General features: G+C 40.5%; 2 protein-coding genes and 1 long non-coding RNA gene across 5 annotated transcripts in view; 1 reads left to right on the top strand and 2 right to left on the bottom strand.

The window, feature by feature from the left end:
- The first annotated feature begins 2,508 nt into the window (after window positions 1–2,508).
- Window positions 2,509–3,992, top strand: cebpd (CCAAT enhancer binding protein delta). Its single transcript, XM_037787098.1, has one exon. It carries the CDS (start codon window positions 2,707–2,709, stop codon window positions 3,634–3,636), a length of 930 nt encoding a protein of 309 aa, XP_037643026.1. The 5' UTR covers window positions 2,509–2,706; the 3' UTR covers window positions 3,637–3,992.
- A 94-nt stretch (window positions 3,993–4,086) lies between these two features.
- The window catches only part of spidr (scaffold protein involved in DNA repair), a 42,623-nt gene continuing 25,921 nt past the window's right edge, over window positions 4,087–20,788 (bottom strand). For all 3 annotated transcript variants that reach the window (XM_037787097.1, XM_037787094.1, XM_037787093.1), the window contains exons 11-20: window positions 18,134–18,292; window positions 14,266–14,353; window positions 11,993–12,133; window positions 11,828–11,890; window positions 11,132–11,330; window positions 8,908–9,054; window positions 7,711–7,804; window positions 7,520–7,631; window positions 5,152–5,208; window positions 4,087–4,598 (exon numbers count right to left, since the gene is read on the bottom strand). In XM_037787097.1, coding sequence (XP_037643025.1) covers window positions 4,479–4,598; window positions 5,152–5,208; window positions 7,520–7,631; window positions 7,711–7,804; window positions 8,908–9,054; window positions 11,132–11,330; window positions 11,828–11,890; window positions 11,993–12,133; window positions 14,266–14,353; window positions 18,134–18,292 — 1,180 coding nt within the window. In that variant the 3' untranslated portion in view covers window positions 4,087–4,478. The remainder of the gene's footprint in view (window positions 4,599–5,151; window positions 5,209–7,519; window positions 7,632–7,710; window positions 7,805–8,907; window positions 9,055–11,131; window positions 11,331–11,827; window positions 11,891–11,992; window positions 12,134–14,265; window positions 14,354–18,133; window positions 18,293–20,788) is intronic.
- Window positions 14,925–17,246, bottom strand: LOC119498323. The gene is made up of 3 exons (XR_005209104.1): window positions 17,070–17,246; window positions 16,284–16,286; window positions 14,925–14,936 (listed from the first exon to the last, which is right to left on the bottom strand). It is a non-coding gene; the product is annotated as an uncharacterized LOC119498323 (long non-coding RNA).

Below are 20,788 nucleotides of genomic sequence, written 5' to 3' on the forward strand. Positions count from 1 at the left end.
CATCTATCTGGACCATAAGCCTGCATGTTCAGCTCACAGTAACAATTTGACCTGTAGATAGTTAGTTTGCATGTATATGTTTAAGTTTGCTTATTTGTTAAGCTTGTAATCTTGGTGTGTTTCCGGTTTTGTATCCCTCTGTAAATTTACTCTCTGTCTATAAAGTAGGTAAACTGAGAGCTACAAACAACATCAATTAATGGCTCCAGCTCTAGTGTCAACATACATGACCAATAAAGTTGATTCAGAAAATCAGTTAATATCCTCTTAACTGAATGGTCAACTGTCTTCATAAAGTACATCAGCATGATAGTACTTTGTATTTTACAGCCCTTTCTCATTCCCAGGGTGTCAAATACCGACGCTTTGTCACGGCCCTCGGCGTGTGATACCGACGCACAAGGCACCCTTTAGCGGCAGTATGAGACGCACCGGGCTTTCCATTAACTACAATGTAAACCCATCCGCGTCAATATTAAATGCTTGTTTGTGTCCCGTGTTCACAACGTTCAGTGTCATTTTCACTTTACAAACATAATAGTTTTCCTAAACCTGACTAAGTGGTTTTGTGGTCTAATCCTAAACAAATGTTTTTGTTTAACTCACAACATTAAGCATATGTTGATTGGGACCGAAAAGTGACGCAGAGGGGTCTGACAAAGCCTCAGCATATGATGGAATGAGAATGTGTTGCTCTTTAAGTTATGGATGTAATGAGAGCCTAAACAAGTAGGTATGTTGCCTTTGTTTTTGTTGTTTTACCCAGCATCACTTTTATCACATACTATTTTGTATATTCGACCACTTTTAAAACCAATGGTGGAAAGTACTGTACTTAAGTACGTTTGTGAGGTACTTTACAAGAGAATTGTCATTCTCTGCTAATATATACTTATACTTCACTACATTTCAGATGGAAATATTGTACTTTTTACTCCACTACATGTATTTTACAGCTAGTTACTTTTCAGATTAAGATTTTACAAACAAAACATGTGATCAGTTATTACTTAAAATGTTGAAGAACTGTTACAGATTAAACTACCCAGCAGTATATAAAGTAGTACAACACACAGTGCACTTTCATAGACTAAGCTACTGGCGTTACACTGCACTATACTCATTTTTAACAGTCTCTTCTGAACTATATTCGCTTTTTTTAATAGTCGTGTATCACAGCTGTTACCCTGCACTATATATTCAGTTTTAACAGTTTTCTTCATCTCCTTGTATTTTTATATCTCGTATATTTTTTTGTACTTTGTACTACTAACTTTTTTACTCCCTTTTTACTAACATGTTTTTGCACTATGGAACTGTGACGCTGGAAACTTGAATTTCCCTCAGGATCAATAAAGTTACTATCTATCTGTCTAACTATCTATCTATCTATCTATCTATCTAACTAACATGAAAGTACCACTTATGTTAATGCATCAGCAATAATGATCCAGTAATATAATAATAATATACTGTAACACATTCTGCATTATGAGTCATTTTTAGTTTTGATATTTTAAGTACATTTTGCTGATAAAACTTCTGTAATTTAAATTTTGAATGCTTTTACTTTGTAATTGAGCACTTTTACAGTGTAATATTGTTACTTTTACTTGAGTAAATTAGTCTGAATACTTAATTATGTACATCAGTATGATAGTACTTGGTATTCTAAGTTATGAATGTAATGAGAGCCTAAACAAGTAGGTATGTTGCCTTTGTTTTTGGTGTTTTACCCTCCACAGCATCACTTTTATCACATACTATTTTGTATATTTGACCACTTTTAAAACCAATGGTGGAAAGTACTGTACTTAAGTACGTTTATGAGGTACTTTACAAGAGAATTGTCATTCTCTGCTACTTTATACTTATACTTCACTACATTTCAGATGGAAATATTGTACTTTTTCTCCACTAGATGTATTTTACAGCTAGTTACTTTTCAGATTAAGATTTTACAGTTTAAACTACCCAGCAGTATATAAAGTAGTTATAACATGAAAGTACCTCTTAGAGTATATGTTAATGCATCAGCAATAATGATCCAGTATAATATAATATATACTGTAACACATTCTGCATTATGAGTCATTTTTAGTTTTGATACTTAAAGTACATTTTGCTGATAAAACTTCTCTACTTTAAATGCTTTTACTTTGTAATGGAGTACTTTTTACAGTGTAATATCACTACTTTTTCTTAAAGTAAATCAGTCTGAATACTTCCTCCATCAACAGACATTATAATAGCGCTGGTGACAAATTAGATTGAACCCCAAACTCCCAGAGCCTGCAGGATGTAAACAACTGTGCACCATTCATACTATCTGTAGTAAAAAAAAAGGTGGGTGGCATCACGAGCAACACGCACGCCCCTCTCTCTCCTCAAATGGGAAGTGAACCAACACCACGTGGTGTCCTTTTAGACATGACTGGCTCGTGAGAGGGCGGAGAGCGTGTGACGTCACATGGGGCAACGATACAAAAACACTGCGCGAAAGTCCAGCTGCCCCAGAGAAGTGTCAAGTGTTGTCGATGACAGGACCCAGACATAGAAAACAACAACAACAACAAAAGGGTGCATAGATTACTATTATAGAGAGAGACAGTGAAGTTACCTGAGCTGTCACGCACACCTGTGGGGTCATAATAACACCTTTATATATCCTTTAAAAACCCACGTGGAAGAAGTCAACCAGTGTTCATGTGTGACATATACAGCCTGGACTCTCACTGCGTGTCTCCACGATGCAACATGAGTTGGGCGATGGAGCCTGCTAACTTCTACGAGACCTCCAAGCTGAGCGCTCTACCGCAGCAGACGCAGCCGCAGCAGGGCGTCTGCAAGCCGGGCAGCAGAGGCGACGAGGTCGGTGGAGCTGGAACCACCATGGTGGAGCTGAGCACCGCAGTCGCTCCTCCTGCTACTGCCATGTACGACGACGAGAGCGCCATCGACTTCAGCCAGTACATCGAGTCCATGACTGCGGTGCCGACACTGGAGCTGTGCAACGACGAGCTCTTCCTCGACCTGTTCAACACTGTGAAGCAGGAGAAGGCGGATTTCTACAACATGATGCCCGGAGACATGCAGCAGCTGTCGGCCTCGTACGCGGCTGCAGAGAGGAAGGAAGGCATGGGGATGGTTAAAGTGGCGTTTAGTGCGCCCATCAAGCAGGAGTCCGACTGGAGTGACAGCGACATGTCTTCACCTCTGCCTTCCCAGATTGAGAGTTGTGCTCAGACCTCTGTGAGTCTCCTCTCTGCAGGGCAACCAACTCCTCCAACCACCCCGGAGCCTCTCTCCAGTTCCAGCGGCTCCTCAGCCAAGTATTCACCGCGCAAGATGGGCAGAGAGAAGGGCAAGAAGGTGGACAGGTACAGCTCGGAGTACCGGCAGAGGCGAGAGAGGAATAATATCGCAGTGAGGAAAAGCAGAGACAAAGCCAAGAGGCGCAACATGGATATGCAGCACAAGTTGCTTGAACTGAGCTCTGATAATGACAGACTTCACAAAACGATCGAGCAGCTAAGCAGAGAGCTGTCCGGGCTCAGAGATTTCTTCAAGCAGATGCCCAACACCAACTCTCACAACTCCAACTTTGTGGGCTCCACAAGTGCATTGAGCCGGTGATGATGCATTATACTCTATATGAACTGAGCTTCTAGGGAGACATACCTCAAAAAAAGACTTTTTTTATACCATCTGTACCAGATGTATTTTTAAGCTTACCATAATGGCACTGGAAAAAAAATATATATATGATGTTTGCTGCCATATTTTTTGTGGGATTTTTTTTTTGTCTGTATTAAATTATTTTTACCACTGCATTTATTATGATGTTATAATGGTACATGTTTTTATATAATTCCAAACTTTGTAATAAGAGCCAGAGCATGATCTTTTATATAGTTTGTATGAAAAACCTTGGAAAACATTTTTGTTTATGGAATCTATAATAAAAATTGCTGAAAAGGTGCAAGAAAATATCCTGTGAGTCTGTGAGTAAGTCATTGCATGTTGAGGGAGTGTGAGTTTGGTATAGAAGAAGTGAGAGAAAAATGCAACAGGAAATAGAAAAAGTAGAGTCAGCAAAAAATACAACTTTATTGACACAGTCAGTAATCTTAAATATAAAGAGGTAGATGAGTTGAGGGAAAAAAGACCACTTTAAAAAAAAAAGTCCAAAGTTGATGAAACCACGTGTGCTGCTTTGACAGACTGCATGCCACTGGTCTACCCTTGGGCTGTCAACTCCTGGCCCACAGGATCACATATCATTAACACAAACAAGACCTTGTCTTCTTTCGCAGGCTGTTCACTTCAGCACAGCCTCAAGCTGTCACAGGGAGGCCTCCAGAAGGGGGGTTGGAGAGGAGGCTGAACTGGCTCCGGCCGAGGGCCTAGTGTGCAAAGATCCTTGGAGCCAACTGAAGCCTGAGGATTGATATCATTAGCTACTTGCCCTGACAGCTTCACAGGCAGATTTCTTCCAGGCCGATCCAGAGGGCAGGTTTCCTGGTGACGACTCGGACGTAAACGGCTAGGGGGCCCACCTCTTTTCCCAGGACATTCTCCACGTCGTAACCTGGGAACTGAAACGCACTTTATTTACTAATTGTTTCGACCATTTTAGGCATCTTTTTTTTATAAAACATCGTAAATGCACATGAAAAAAATACTTTTTAAACTCTGCTGATGCTGCAAGAATATTTGAGTGCATTGCAAGGCCCTGACCTTTGCACTCCCGACATTGGTCAGCAGTATTTCTGTTGATCTAAGAATTTATTCGGAGTTCACGAGTTCAGCATTAATGCCTACAATGCAAATAACGCTGTATTTGAAAGCTTATGAACAGCTCCACCACCTGCATGTTGTATAGGACATTAATTATAATGTAAAAATGGCATGCAAACTTAAAAACAATCACTAAATACAGGAGGTGGGTGGAAGATTACATGAGCATTTTGGCAGCAAATTCCTTCAGTGATAGGCATGACTAAGGGATTTTTCTTGTTCAGTCCAGAACAGGCTTTTTATCACCCTGACATGGACGGATGACAGTGCTTTCAGGACATATTGACAGAGGATCAATGCAGCCAGCAGTTCAGCCCAGAGTTATGTAACAGTTTCTATTAGCAAACCTACCTCATTGCCCTCCAGTGCTGCAGTGTTCAGGATCGACATGATCGTCTTTGGCTGCAGCTGTCGGGAGAGATGAAAAGTTTCGGAGCCATTAATGTCATTTTAATTATAGTCTTAATGTTGTAAATGAAAAACTGAAAATGCTGCCCTGATACACACTGTGCTCTGGTGAGTAACAGACTGATAGAAGGGGCTGGAATATCAGTTGGCTGATAAGACGAACGCTGATAGTTTTATCAGTTTGACTCACTTCGTTTTCTGATTACGAAGTCACAGGCAGCTTTTACATAATACAAATGCTGTCATGCAGATGCACACACACAGTGAAGGATTTTATTTATTCAGCCTTATAATGTGCAGGAACGTCCCGGGGAGGATTCAGTGTCTCGCTCAAGGAAACTTCAACAGGACTGATGCTTGTTTTGTCAAATGTTATGAACCCACTCTGCAGCTTTTTTGCACTGTCATACTACTGATATTACATTTGTTTCATATTCTCCTCGCTGCTTAAGCTTTTTTTTCTAGCTTAAAGCGATAATTCGTTGTTTCGGGAAAAATACTTGTTCGCTTTCTTGCCAAGAATTAGATGAGAAGATCAATACCACTCTCAAGCGACAATGTGAAGCAGCCAGTTAGCTTAGCTTAGCACAAAGACTGGAAACAGAGGGAAACGGCTAGCCTGGCATTGTTCAGAGGTAACTAAATCTGCCTAGCAGCCTGGGAGAAGTTGCCAGGAACCCGGTAGACTCCAAGAAAGTTATTGGTCCAAACCAAGAAATAGTCTGACACATAATTTCCCATAAAACAGCAAATCATCGTTTTTACACATCTGCTTTTGTACAGATTAAACAAATGATATATAACATGCTAACTATTGAGCTACAGAGGAGCTGGTAGGTTGGGTTTTAATCTTTGGACAGAGCCAGGCTTTCGCTTATGCTAAGCTGACTGGCTGCTGGCTGGATCGTGTCTAGAAGGTAACAGGCAAATTGCAAAAAGTCTCGCGAGACTCGCTGCCCGACGTCCGATCTTAAACCTTAACCATTCAAGGTCAATGCCTAGCCTTAAGCATCTTGCAAAAGTTTCCCAAATTGTGGGTTACCTTCTAGACACGACTTGTTGGCTGTAGCTTCATATTTACAGACATGAGAGCGGTATCGAGCTTCTCATCTTACTCGGCAAGAAAGCGAATAAGCGTATTTCCCCAAATGCTAAACTATTCCTATAAATACATGTGAGCTACACCGTTTAAAATAATACTTGATCAGCCCTAAAGCATTTACATTTTTTAAGCCTGATTCACCATACAGTGGACATCAAAATATTGGTATTGAAAGGCAGTTTTAAGGGTGTAAATGAGGCATTATCTTATCAAATATGTGCTAATTTGCATACATTTCCAGAATAAAGCCAGGTTCAAAATTATTATTTCATTTTGTTAACATATTAGAGTTAAATGTTTTAACTAAGGCTGTCCATCGATACAAATATTTAATCACGATTAATTGCATGATTGTCCATGATTAATCGTGATTATTCACACCTCTTTTATCTGTTCAAAATGTACCTTAAAGGGAGATTTGTCAAGTATTTAATACTCTTATCAACATGGGAGTGGGCAAATATGCTTGCTTTATGCAAATGTATGTATATATTTATTATTGTAAATCAATTAACAACACAAAACAATGACACATATTGTCCAGAAACCCTCACAGGTACTGCATTTAGCATAAAAAATGTGCTTAAATCATAACATGTCAAACTCAAGCCCAACAGGCAACAACAGCTGTCAGTGTGTCAGTGTGCTGACTTGACTATGACTTGTCCCAAACCGCATGTGATTATTATCATCAAGGTGTTAAAACAAATTTGCGTCAACGCATTATTATCACGTTAACTTTGACAGCCCTAATTTTTACAGAGGGAATTTTGGATATCTCTTTCTATCGCTCCATAAATCAGAAAATTCTGGCTCAGAGTCTGAGAAGAACCTCATTTTATGAAAACAGCCTTTAAAGATAAAAAAATCTATATATTTTGAAGACACTACAGGTGAATAGGGTAAAAAAAACAAGATATATACCACTATGAAACTTTAAACTTTTTCTGAAATGTTATGTTTAAATATGCAAATGAGGCATTATGTAAGGCTAACTTTTGTTGAATTTAGGAGAAATCTACAGAAGCAAATAGACAAAGTTGTAAAATAAACACATTAATGTGTACATTGGATGTTTTCTTTCCACTTGTCTGAACGAAGACATGTTATGGAAGCAAAATAGCCCAAAACCTAAAAAATGCCAGTGCATAAAAAACAATGTTTTTGCCTTTAGTGTTTCACCTTAAAACCCGATAACACTGTTCTCACCTTGACCTTCAAAGTGCAATTACTTAACGAAGAACTCAGGAACACTTCCAGTTGAATCCTCGTGTCCGGCTTCTCCACCGACGACTTACAAGACACACAGTGGAAGTTTTGACTGTGGAAAGAAAACAATAAAAGTTGATTTGCCATGATGTTTGTTTGCATGAACATCAAGCAATTTTGATTAAACTTACGGTCTTTCAGCTAACATCTCTAAGTTGTCACTTGCACAGCGGTTGCAGGCAGGCCAGGAATAAGCAGTGTTCTCATCCACACCAACTATCACACCTGCAGGCAGATATGAAAGTGTTCAAATCTAACATTAACATGCAAAATCATCCATTCACAATGTACCTTTCAACTTGGCTTTAATTTACTTTTAAGTTATTTTCAACTGGGGGATGCCAAAAGAAAAAACATTGACGTCTTAAATAGAAGAAACTGATAAATGATCTACGCACAGGTTTCAAAGTTTGTGTGTGTTTGTGACAGGGTGTTGGAGATAAACACATCCCTTTCATTTTTATCTGAGATGGCAGTGATAAACGCAGCAGAGAGCTCCCCGCCTAAACGCCATCTTACTTAACAACCAGAGCTGCTGCCCCACAAACACAAACACAGGGATGTAAATAAGATACTGAATTTTACACTGATAAATTGCTCTTGTACATTCCGGTCTGGGCCTTTTTCCACCGGTAATTTCCAGAAGATACGATTTGTGCATGAGTCCAAAAGATAATAAGTTTGTTTTATTTTGTTTCAGCCACCTGACCAAACATGTACGGCCAGATGGGCCAGAACCAAGAGCGTTCACAGTTTGATCTTTGCCCTCAACTGTGACACAGAGTCGACAGATGCAGATTATTATCTGATTGAGGCTGTTTTTTAAATTTACATAATTTGAAAGAAAGCAAAGCAATATTTCACAAGTACTTTTAAGTGATCCTACAATCAGTTCTTCTATAAGAAAAAAGTTTTTTCCAACATATTTGATGTTAGCAACAGAGATTTAAGGAGGGACAATGCTACGTTCCTTCAATCTGTAACTTATTTTCACTACAATTTTGCACCCTCATCTGAAATTTAAATACTTATGGGGAGCAGGCTTTCTGATTTCAATGACAGAATGACATGGGAATTGACATGAATCCAACCAAATTTCATGTGTTTTCATTTCCTAAGGTCCCAAACAATGACTGAGCCTGAGGACACTGAATAACAAACAGCAGAAAGCGATGCCTTGAAGCCACATCAAGGCCTCTTGCTGAGCTGTAAACTTGTGTATGAAAAAAACAAGTGGTTTTCTTCCCCTGAGGAAAACAACACATCGGGAATGTTCTGCAGGAATCACTTGAGATGTGGGCTCAGTGAAAGGGGGGGGGGACACTGACCTGAGAGAGAGCAGACGGAGTTGGGTGTGATCTCAGGACTCAGGGGATCCAGTCTCACAGGTTGGGGCAGAGTCTTTGCTTGAGGCTCAGACAGCGACTGTGTGACTGACATCTCAACAACCGACTGCTCCACACACTGGAGAACACCTGGATTTGGAAATTTAAATATTATTTCGAGGGAAATATGCATCAAACTAGAATAGTGATTGTGTTCGTACCCAAACCAGCAGACTAGTTTGGGTGTGGTGGTGGAAGAAGCTCCCTCTGGAACCACGAAAGGTTTCATAAAACCTTTTTTCACATATGCAGTAGTACTCACAAAGACCTGTAACCATACTTTAAAGTGTAAACTCTGTAGAGTTTCCCTTTACGTTAATGACAAAAGCATTATGTAACAAATTGTACTTAAAGGTATACTATGTAGCACTGTCGGTTGCCGTTTGTAAGCTCACATCATTCAAAGTTGGCCTCTCCTCTCCGGCTCAACGAGCCAGAGGGAGAGAGCAGCGATGGTCGAGTGAGCTAGAGAGTGACTGAAGAGAGGGAGCGGTGTTAGCAAGAACAAAGCAGTGAATAAGAGAAATTATTGTTTCACGACGGTTACGTTCTAAAGCCAAATAAACAAACCCACACCGCCGCACAACCCTGTGGTGGGAAGGTTTTTGAATGAATGCAGCCGAAGGACACACTTCATCCCAACTCATCACATACGTTTCTTTACGTTTAAGCAACAAAACCACTTAGTTGGGTTTAGGAAAAAACTACATGGTTGGGCTTAAAAGTACTACGTTTGTAAATTGAAAATGAAACAGAATGTTGTTAACACAGGACACGAACAAACAGCTGATTGTAACGTGAAAGTGAAACTTAACACACGGGACACGAACAGCTGTCTCCTGGATGAAAGCCTTGTGTTTGTTGTACCCATCCACCTCCCCTCCTGCCCGCACTTAGTGTGGCTCTTTTGCTCTTAGTGCATCACCACAGTCACTCCTGGAGCACTTTCCCTGAGCGATCAATATTGCCGTAGATGGGTTTACATTGTAGTTAATGGAAAGCCTGGTGCGTCTCATACAGACGCTAAAGGGTCTCTTGTGCGGCGGCATCACACGCCGATGGCCGTGACAAAGATATTTGACGCCTTGTGAATGAGAAAGGGCTGTTGATCCTGTCGCTGTGGCCTGTCTGCTCTGTGTGTGTGTCAGGCTCCGCTCACCGACAGCTGTACACTCTGCACACAGCAGAGGAGACAGACGAAGAGCAGGAACACTGGGGCACATAAAAACACACAGCGATGTAACAATCCGTTGGTCGTTAAATACCGCCGCTTTGTATCAGGACGCCGAGGGGCGTGACAGCGGCGGTATTTGACAACCTGGGAATGAGAACGGGTTGCACACCTTGCACGCTGTTATTACACCCGAAGGCTGTTTGCTGACGCCAAGAAACGTTCAAAACGCAATAAAATAGGAAGAAAAGGGAAAACAAAGCTAGAGGGCTGCAGGGTCTCTGTAGATACAGACACAACCACACACTTCAAGTTATGATTGAGAGGAATTGTTTTTGTATCAGTCTTTACATTCATTTTTAAGGAAAATGCTGCATATTATACCTTTAACGTATCAAAAGTACTCCCTGTTACTGATGTAATATTATATATGGCATTAGATTGTTAATATTGATGCATTAGTGTGAAAGCAGCACTTTACTCTCTCTAACTTTGTCACATTTTTCATCCATTGTTCCCATAAAAAAATAAAAAATTTAGCCAATTTAACAATCTAATAATGTGATACATAATAATGTATTAGTCACAGGGGACATATCACTGCATGACCACCACTTCTACTTTTGATAAAGCGGATAATACTGTTTCACTTTAACTTAAGTTGAACTGTAAATGCAGGACTTTTACTTGTAATGGAGTATTTTTACATTGTTTTACTACTTCTTCCACCGTTGCAAATAACTAGTAATTATACCTCTCGGATAAATGTAGTGAAGTAAAAAGTAAAATATGTTCCTCTGAAATGTATCAAAGTAGAAGTATAAAATAGCAGAACATGGAAATACTAAAGTACAAGTATCTCCGAATTGTACATGAGTAAATGTACTTAGTGACTTTCCACCGGTGTTAGGGTGACATGTGCACACAGTCCTACAAGATAAAACACCTCATGACATAATGGTTGAATGGCGTGTCAGGTCACAAAAAAGGCTCTACCATGTTCTCTGACGGCATCTCTGAATGACATGCGACAGACGGAGGGGGAATTTAGTGCTTCGAGGACAGAGGAAGTGAGCACACAGGAAGTGCTCACACACAGGGCCGCCGTTCGCCTGCACGGCCTCTCTGGCTGCTCCTCCTGAAGACTGGGGTCTGTCAGCACCAACCAAACCTCACACTGGCCTACATCGCTGCTCTGAAACAGAAACACAAAGAACAGAATTACTTAGAAACAGAATGACCTAGAAAAGAAAAGGCTTTAAAAGGAAGCATTACATAACAAAAGCTTACAAAGCATAAATTAGTTGTCCAAAAAAATCACCTGAAAACAGTTTTTAAGAGATTGTTCATTCAACAAGCTGCTGGTTACCAGTACAACAACATTAAAAAGTGTATCTGCGTTTTAGTGGCGTGAGCTTGAGGCAAAGTCCACCACTTTGTACTGAGCTGCTATCTCATCTTGGTCAAAGTTTAAAGGTCTCACCAATCAATGGTAAAAACGCCCGGACCTCACACACACACACTGTCCTACACACAGCGATATGAGCGCTGCTCTCCACGTCAGAGCTCAATCTTATCAGTTTGTTGGTTCAAATGATCTCAAAGTGATGACTGAAGAGCTCTACAAGACACAGTGTTTATCGTCTTCTTCTTAAGTCAAAGTATTTTTCAGGAATAAGAAAAAAAAAGTACCTGCATTTTCCTCTTGTACAGAACAGTGGCAACAAAACTACAGCGACAGGTTTTAAGTTCACTCTGAAAAAGAAAAAAAAAAAAAAGTTTGAGATCAACCTGTTGGAGATCACAATCTGCAGCACATTTTAACCTGCATGTGTGTGTGCGTGAGAAACCTTTCACCTGCAGTATGTCTCGTAAGGTTTCTTGGGAAGGAGGAAGGTAAAGCGGGAACACAGTTTGCTCATCGGTGGGTTCAACTGAGTTCTCCTTACCACACAGCAGGTAGCAGAAACTTGGAGCTGGACCAGCAGGTTTACTTTCCTAAAAAAACAAGACGTGTGAAAAGCATCTTTATGTTTAAGAAAATATATTGATTCCTAAATTTGAATCTCCTCAGGTCTTTGTAAACACACTTTTCTACATTGGGCCTGAGAGCTCAACAGACTGAAACTGAAGAAAACATACAAATGTCTTTTTCTGTATTTGTTTGTGTTTCTGCATTTGAGGCATGTTTTCTCTCATGCTGAATATGTGTTGACAGCACATATTGTGAATCTGTCGGTTTTCCCATGTTTTATTTATTTGCAGCATTTTTCTTTAAATGTTGCACATGTGTTGTTGAATGGGTGAAAACATTTTCTTTATTTGTCTTTTATCTTTTTCCATGTGTTGTGTAAGACTCTCAGGGCCACCATACCTTTCACTTGGCTCATCTCTGGATGTGTGCATCAATGGTACATTTCTGTTTCATTGCAAAAAAGGCTGGAAATTAAAGGTGCCCTGTGGAGTTTTTCTTGTAAACAAACAATTGACTGATTGCTCGATTGACGGAAAAATAATCATCAATGATCATTTCATTATTTAAAAGGGACAGTGTGTAGGATTTGGCGACATCCAGTGGTGTGGTTGCAGATTGCAACCAACTGAGTACCCCTCCGCTCACTCCTCCCTTTCCAAGACTGCGGTAACGTGAGCCGCCAAGTGCAAAACCGTGGTAATGCCGATCACCTCACTCTGAGGCCATCCTTACCATAACAACACTACTTTAGGATCAACGGGAGCAAGATGGCGACCGGCGGTACCACAGTTTTGCACTCTGCGTCTCTCGTTATCGCAGTTTCACAAGGGTGTCTGAGAACTAAGGTGGCTTTCAGGTAACGTAAAAACGTAAAAGGCTCTCTCTAGAGCCAGTGTTTGGTTTGTCTGTTCTGGGCTACTGTAGAAACATGGCGGAGCAACACGGACTCCGTGAAGAGGAGCCGCTCCCTATGTAGACATGAAGGGCTCATTGTAAGCTAACAAAAACACCTTCATTTCTTAGTTTCAGGTGATTCATTTAGCACTACTGTTCAGTAGTCTGATCGCCTGAGGGTAAAAACTGTCTCTGAGACGAGAGATCCGAGCTCTAATGCTCTGTAGGCGCTTCCCTGAAGGGAGATTAGAGAAAATACTGTATGCTGGATGACTTGTGTCCTGCTTGATACAAAGTGCTTTCTTCCTGCAGTGAGCGGTGTAAATGTCCTGTAATTGTGGTAATGGTGATCCAATAATTTTAATGCTGTTTTCACTGTCCTCATCAGGAGTTTATGGTCATATGATGTAATGTTGCCAAACCATACCTGTATGGTTTAATAGATCCCCGAAATCTTACACACTGGCCCTTTAAGTAAAATTTCTTTGGGCAAAAATGCAAAAAAATCTCTAGTTCCAGCTTCTAAATTGTGATGATTTGCAACTGAATATCGGATTGGATATCGGGCCGATACTGATTCAAATAGCTGGATCGGGTATCGGTGACAATGGGGCCAATCTATTAAATTAAATTCTATTTATATATTATCTTTACACACTATATACATTATAGACTGGAATTTTAATTCCTGTTTAAGTTTTGAGCAATTTGTTGCTGCATTAAAAAGGTTTACACTTGAATTGTATTTTGCTTTTGATTTAATTGATTTATTTAGCCAAGTTGTTGGTGTACGATTTATTATTTTAATGATTAATAACAATTCGGTAAATTTATATCCATGTATTTATTTGTTACATTTTGTTTTACAAAGTAAGGAAAGCAATGTTTAAGTCAAGCCAGCTGTTGCCTTAAACATAAAAGAATGATGCCAGTCACTTCCAACACAGTGAGGCATACAGGTTATTAATTAAACACCGGTATCAGATCGGTACTCGGTATCGGCCGATACCCAAAGACCAGGTAACGCCATCGGAATCAGGACTGAAAGAGTCAGATGGGTGCATCCCTAATTTATACTATTCTTGCATTTATATTTAACACAATTAATACTACCGTACTTATTTGCACGCTGCAGTCTTAATGCAAATATTTATACATATTTCTTATATTCTTATTCTTATTATTACTTATATTTCTCTACGTATATTGTTTTATATACTCACAAACTAGATGCATGACTCCTGCTATGGTAAGAACTTACCCTGGACATACTGGGAGTGTTTCCATGATCTTTAAGAGGCATCACTGGGGGCCACAGACTGTCTATCAAGCTGAAAAGCCTGGTGCTCCTGAGAGTGAGACACAAACAACGAGAAAAAAAGAGCAAGAATGGGGGGGAGGGTGAGAAACTGGTGACTTTAGCGGGAAGATAGAAAGCTTTCTCAGCCAGTTTCACTTCCACTGAAACACGAATGTGTTAAGACAGAGCTTGTTTTTTAACAAAATTGTCAGAGAGCATGCTTGGGCTGGCAGAGCACATACACACAAACACTGTTTATACAAGCAGGTTACTGAAGAGACTGAAGGGTGGGAAAACAGTTCACACCCTATGTAAATCACGATATCATTGTGGTGCAAAAGCAACAAGGTTTAGAAAAAACAAGTGATTTTAACGGCCACATTGAATACGCCCGATTAGTGACGTTCGTCTTCTTTCACCACAATCTTAATCTGAGTAATGACAGATTGAAATTAGATCACACTTGATGTGCTTTTGTGACGTTTCATTTCCGTCAGACTGATAACTGGAAGGATGAAACAAGTAGCCAACAAGACGCACCGATCTCTTGATTCATTGTCTCTTTACTAAGAAGTACCTGTTGAGTTCACGGCTGCCGGTCAATGTTACTTATTCATCCATGTGTGTGTCTGCTGTCATATCAGCCAGCGGTTAACAACCTGTTAGTCAGCCTGTAATCACAGAGTTTCTTTGTGTGGAACTGGTTCTGCAGCCCATTCAAGTCCAGTGAGGCCTGGCTCAGGGATAAGTAACAACAAGCTAACAGGACTCATTCAACGCACTTTGATTTTGATACTCAGCTTATATACGTCTTCCTCTTTTGTTAAGAGACGAGATGTTGATAAGTTGTTTCAAGCACGACTTTTCATTTTCTTTTCAATCGGTGACATGCCTCCAAGAATAAGCAGCTTTCCTGTGAAAATAGCTCCTTACCATAAGGACAATATTGACAGGACACACTGCTCACACAGGTGCCATTTGTTTGTTTAGAAACCACACACCCCTCAAAGTCTAATATTGTTAAAGTTCGACATCTTGGGAATTACGGTTATTCACTTTTTTTTTTTTTTGCCAAGAGTTAGATGAGAAAATAGATACCACTCTGATGCCTGTGGGGTAAATACGAAACTTGAGCTGATCTTAAGATAAAAACAGCTCGTCTGGCTCTGTCCGAAAGCAAGGTTGTAATAGTTTTGAATTATCAATTAGTTTTTATTCTATTTTTAGTTATGACTTTTCAATTTCATTTTAGTTTTAGTTAGTTTTCAGAATGTGTTTGCTAGTTTTAGTTTAGTTTCAGTTTTTCAGAAAGGTTTAGTTTTAGTTTCTATATGTTTAGTTTTACAGTACTTTTAGTCTGTTTTTGTTTTATGATGTCTCAGAAGTATGTAGCTACATACACATACAAAATACATGGTTGGAGAACTGTGTGGCCATAATGTTTAAAGGCCCTGATACACCAAGCCGACGCTCGGGCCGTCGGTGAGCGTCCGTCAGCCTGTTTTTTTCGGTGTGTCCCGCATCACCGGCTCTAGTCTGCCTGTGTCGCAGCCAATTCGGCATGTTGACTTGGCGGTGCCGCCCGTCGGTGAGAGAAATTACTCTGATTGGTGGTTCAGCTTAATTGAATCAGTGCACGAGAAGAGGAACGGAAGTGAGGAAAGCAAACCAACAAGTAAAGTCAAGAGGAAAAACACGTAGGAGGCCTCTTATCATTTTTCATCCTCATCTCATCTGATTATTTCAATGCACGGATATTTTCACGACATGACCATCTGGAAGGAAGCTAAAAGGTGAGTGAGAGTGTTGTGAAAATGTTCGTCAAACGCTGCTTTATTTCATGTCCCTATCATAACAAGGGCTTCTATATCCGCAGTCCTCGGTGTTCCGGTTTCCCTTTTTGAATGACAAACACAGACTACCGCCGCCTGCTGGTGTGGAGAGTTATTTCTTCTCACGCAGGCGCAGAACGTACGCACTAACTGGTTGTTGGCTGTAGTCTTTGTGGTGTGTTCGAGTGCAACATTTTGGCAGAGACAAAGGCAACTTAACAGGCGGCCTTAGTCGCCGCTAGTTCTTTGGTGTCCGTTTGGTGTGTCTGGGCCTTAATGTTTAATCTTCAAGCTCCTTTGCTAAAGCAATGTCAGCATATCGTCATCTCCTGGAAGGTCAAATCCGTTCAATTTCTGTGGTCCAATGTCACAAGAGTTGAGGGAAATTCATGCCTTTGTTTTTTTCGTTGGTGACATATTATTAAAGCTAAAAAACTAAAACTGAAATGAATTTACATGCATTTATATTTTATTTTTATTTTTAAACAGGAAATATAGTTTCAGTTTAGTTTTTCTTAATAGTGTTGTCAAAAACATCGAAGTATCGGGTACCAGCTGCGCTTTCTGCTCTCTATTGTCTCCGTTAGCGAGTTGACACACACACACACACACCGCTATATATCTTTTAATAAAAATAAAAAAGGTTATGCCCTCAATGTTGTGTCAAATTTTACCTACGGTATCGAAAATGGTATAGATATTTTTCAAGGTATTGTATTAAAGTGAGAAATGCCAGTATCGTGACAACACTAATTTCTTAAAGAATATAGTTATTATTGAGCTTCAGTTCACAAAAACATTTTTCACTGCTTATTTTCATTTGAACCCTGGTCAAAAGGAAACAAAATCGGCCGTCAGACAAAAAACAAAGAGTCAAACGCAGAGTTGTGGTGTCATGGGGGTTTTATATCCTGGACTATTTCCTGGCTTTACCCAAGGCCTTTGGAAAGGAGGCTGTGTCACGCGTCATCAAAGCGTCATATCTTTCGGGGTATAACACATGCGCAGTAAAATCTGGTCTGCCCTCGCCAAAATTGAGCCAATCGCAACGCACGACCGCAGCTTCAGTTACACTGCGCATGTGTTATACCCCGTACCCCAAGACCCGTGACCGCCCGTGACCCAGCCTCCTTTCCATAGGCCTTGCCTTTACCTTAAGACAGAGCAAGGACAGCCGTTTCCTCTGCTTCCAGTCTTCATGCTAAGCTAAGCTGACGGTTTCCTGGCTGTAGCTTCATGTTTACCTTGAGTGCTATCAATCTTCTCATCTACCGCAAGGCAAAAAAAGCAAATAAACATATATCCCCAAAATGTCAAACTATTCCTATAAGGTATAGATTGTGAAATGCTTAGAAGGCCTATATTTACTGGTTCTAAGAAACTGGGGAAAAAAATGAATGCCTGATTTATCCCAGCCAGGCCCACGTGCTTTCCCACTTGTAAGGTGGCCCCATGTGTGAGCAGTGGAGATAGCCCATCCATCACAGTCTGACCACAGAAAACCTCCAGAGACATTATAGGCTGTGGCGGCATTGAAAATACCAAAGATGTAAACATACCCCCAGCCGGTCTCTAAATGTTCTCATGTCACTTCTTCTAACTGCTTCTAATCTGGGACCCTTACTATGGAAACTCACAAGGGACACAGAGCGTGCTGTGCACCTCGGTATCACTTTACATGTAAACACAGTCGCAGTGCCGGCAGGACCGGCGTAATCAGGTTCAGATGAGCTGCGAACATTAAATCCTCATTGTATTGCAAATGTGGGTGTTAATGTTTCAGAAGGGCATTCAAGCGTAAAAATGAGGAATTTGCTGTTTAAAACACTGGAGATTCAATCATTAGACACTAAAGCCAATGTGTGATGAGTGCAGATGTCTAATAACCTCACATGTGGCAGAAATCCTTATCACAGATTGGTATTGGTCACAGTTTGAACCATGACTGGGCTGAAATTCAGTTGAAAAGCTCCCCTGGTTCAGTGTGTGGGTCTCACCTTTCTCGAGTGACCCGCTGCACCACTTTAACGCCTCTCAGCACGCAGGTCCTCCCCTGCCACATGGTGCAGTACTGGTGGAGGTCGTCCTTGCAGGGCAGAAGCTGGAGCTGGACCACGCTGAACATCCCGTAGCTGTCCTGGACAAGCACACAGAGCCTGGGAAAAAAACAAAAAAGACAAAATCAGACTGGTTTGAAACACTGATTTTAATCTTAATACTTCTAAATCATGTAAAAAGTGTCCTGTGGCGTAGACAGACTGATGGTACATGTCCACAGCCTCCGTCCTTTCCATGCTTCCCATTAATTGTCTATGTAAGTAGCCGCGCAATGCATTCTGGTAGCGTGGCGGCGTGATTCGAGAGACGGGGCGTCACGTTGACCGCTCCTCATTTGCATAAAGTTCAGGTCTAGGCTACTTTATGCAAATCGGGGGCGTCCAGCACGACTCGCCGCATCTGGAAACTCCCGAGAAACTTTTAAACTAAGCCTTTTTGATCCAAAATAAAGACAGATCAGCAACTGCATGGCTTATTTCTCACATAACATGTTTTCAGAAACACATTTCGGTGAATTAGTTTTTTGATATAAGAGAAGAAAGTTTCCAAACGAGCCGCCATGTCGGTTCCAGTTTGGAAGCTGGGAGCAGCAGCCCACGAGGGAAAACGTTTGTCCAGTCAGGTGGCGAGCGCCATGTGTCTAGTGGCAGCCAATCAAGCGTCCAATGCTGGGAAGCGAGGCGATCCCTCGTGATAAAAAACGCCGTCATTATGCATTTGTAAAAACATTGCTCCTTAGCGCTACTTGCGGTGAAAAACTCCACATGGTACGTTTAAATTCACATATCTTGATTTTCCAAAAAAAGAGCAGATAAAATTGAAAGGATTTTCATCTGAATCTTATGTTATCATAAATCCAAAAGTGGGATTACTTTAATTATGCAAACAGGAAAGAGAGAAAATCTGAACATCTGAGTAATTTAATGAAGCAACGTTTTGACCTTCAAGGTCTTCGTCAATTACTGAAGTTCAAAAAGTTGTCCCTTTTAGCTTTTAAGCCGACATGAATGAGGAGTCCTAAAAGTTCTCAGAATAATTGAAAATATCATAGTTACCAAGTTAACACAATAATATATATATATATTTTTTTTAAATCAGATAATCCGATACTTTCTTCGTTGATGAGCCATGTAAACAATTAATCATTTATAGGAATGAAACACCACTGCTCCCAGTGACACACTAACAATACACAGTGTAGGCTCAGTACTGACGTTTGGAAGTGTTACTGCTGCTGGTGGCCGGTTTGATAGGCTGCTGCTGACAGAAAAGACCTTTGGCCCACAGAGTTGTGAGGCAGTGAGCTGCAGTGTGTTCCTGCACTCTGCTGCTCCCAGTGAGCGAGCAACTGGAACTACTATATGCTCCAGTATCTCAGCCAGTCAAGCCCAGACACAGCCCTGTACCAACCCTGAGAGTAAACAGTAGAGTTCATATCCCCTGGTTAGACAAGCAACGGCCAGGGAAGAAGTGTTGGAGGAGGAGGAGGAGGAGGAGGAGGACGAGGAAAACAAAAAAACAGGGAAGAGGGAGGACTGTCAGCGTGCCCATCATACATGTGCATGCATGCGCACGTCCAGGACATTGGGAAAGTTTAGAGACAGTTTTCAACCACCTGATTAGGCCTATAAACGTCTTGTGTTGGTAAACATGAGGTCTGTCTGTATTTGTTTTCAGAGACCTGGAAATAGATATCTCAATAACATTCCTGACATGACTTCTGGTGGTGCAGGCCAATGTTTTCACCAGGATTATTTTCAGTTGTTTGCTATAGTCACAATCCAAAATCAGACCTAAAGTACATCTCATTAAAAACAACAAGGACAGCTGAGCATAAAAATAATGAGACAAATAATGTTTTCTGTAGGTTTTATGCTTATGGAGCTGCTGTAATAATGAGTGCATAAAGTAAAGTACAGACCCCAGCCCATGGTTTCACATGGATGGTATTTATCACTTTAATCGCTTATTGACATGTTTTTGACACTTAGTCAAGACTGACAAGAAAAAGCCTCAGGGGAAAAAAGCAATTCCTGAACACTCACTCCTTCCATGCTTTCAAAACACCAAAATAACATTTACTACTGTCCTACGATGAACCCTGTCGAGGATTGATTGATATATCTTTTGATTTATTGTTTAATCTGTAAAACATCAGAGAGATGTTTGTTTGTTATGCTTATTTGCATAAATGTTTTCAAACCCTCTTCACCAACCAACAGCCCCAAACAGAAAATATGTAGCGTGATGTGAAACAGAGAAAAGCAGCAAATCTTCACTTCCGAGTGACCAGAAAAGGTTCAGCATTTTTACTTGATCAATTTTATCTTTATTTATTATTTATTTTATTTGTTTTAGGGCTGTCAATCGATTGAAATATGTAATCACTATTAAACGCATCAATGTCCATGATTAATCGCAAATATGCTTTCTTTATGCAAATGTATGTATATATTTATTACTGGATATCAATTAACAACACAAAACAATGACAAATATTGTCCAGAAACCCTCACAGGTACTGCATTTAGCATAAAAAACATGCTCAAATCATAACATGTCAAACTGCAGCCCAACAGGCAACAACAGCTGTC

This window comes from Sebastes umbrosus, chromosome 12, assembly GCF_015220745.1.
Source record: "Sebastes umbrosus isolate fSebUmb1 chromosome 12, fSebUmb1.pri, whole genome shotgun sequence".
Taxonomy (NCBI): Eukaryota; Metazoa; Chordata; class Actinopteri; order Perciformes; family Sebastidae; genus Sebastes; species Sebastes umbrosus.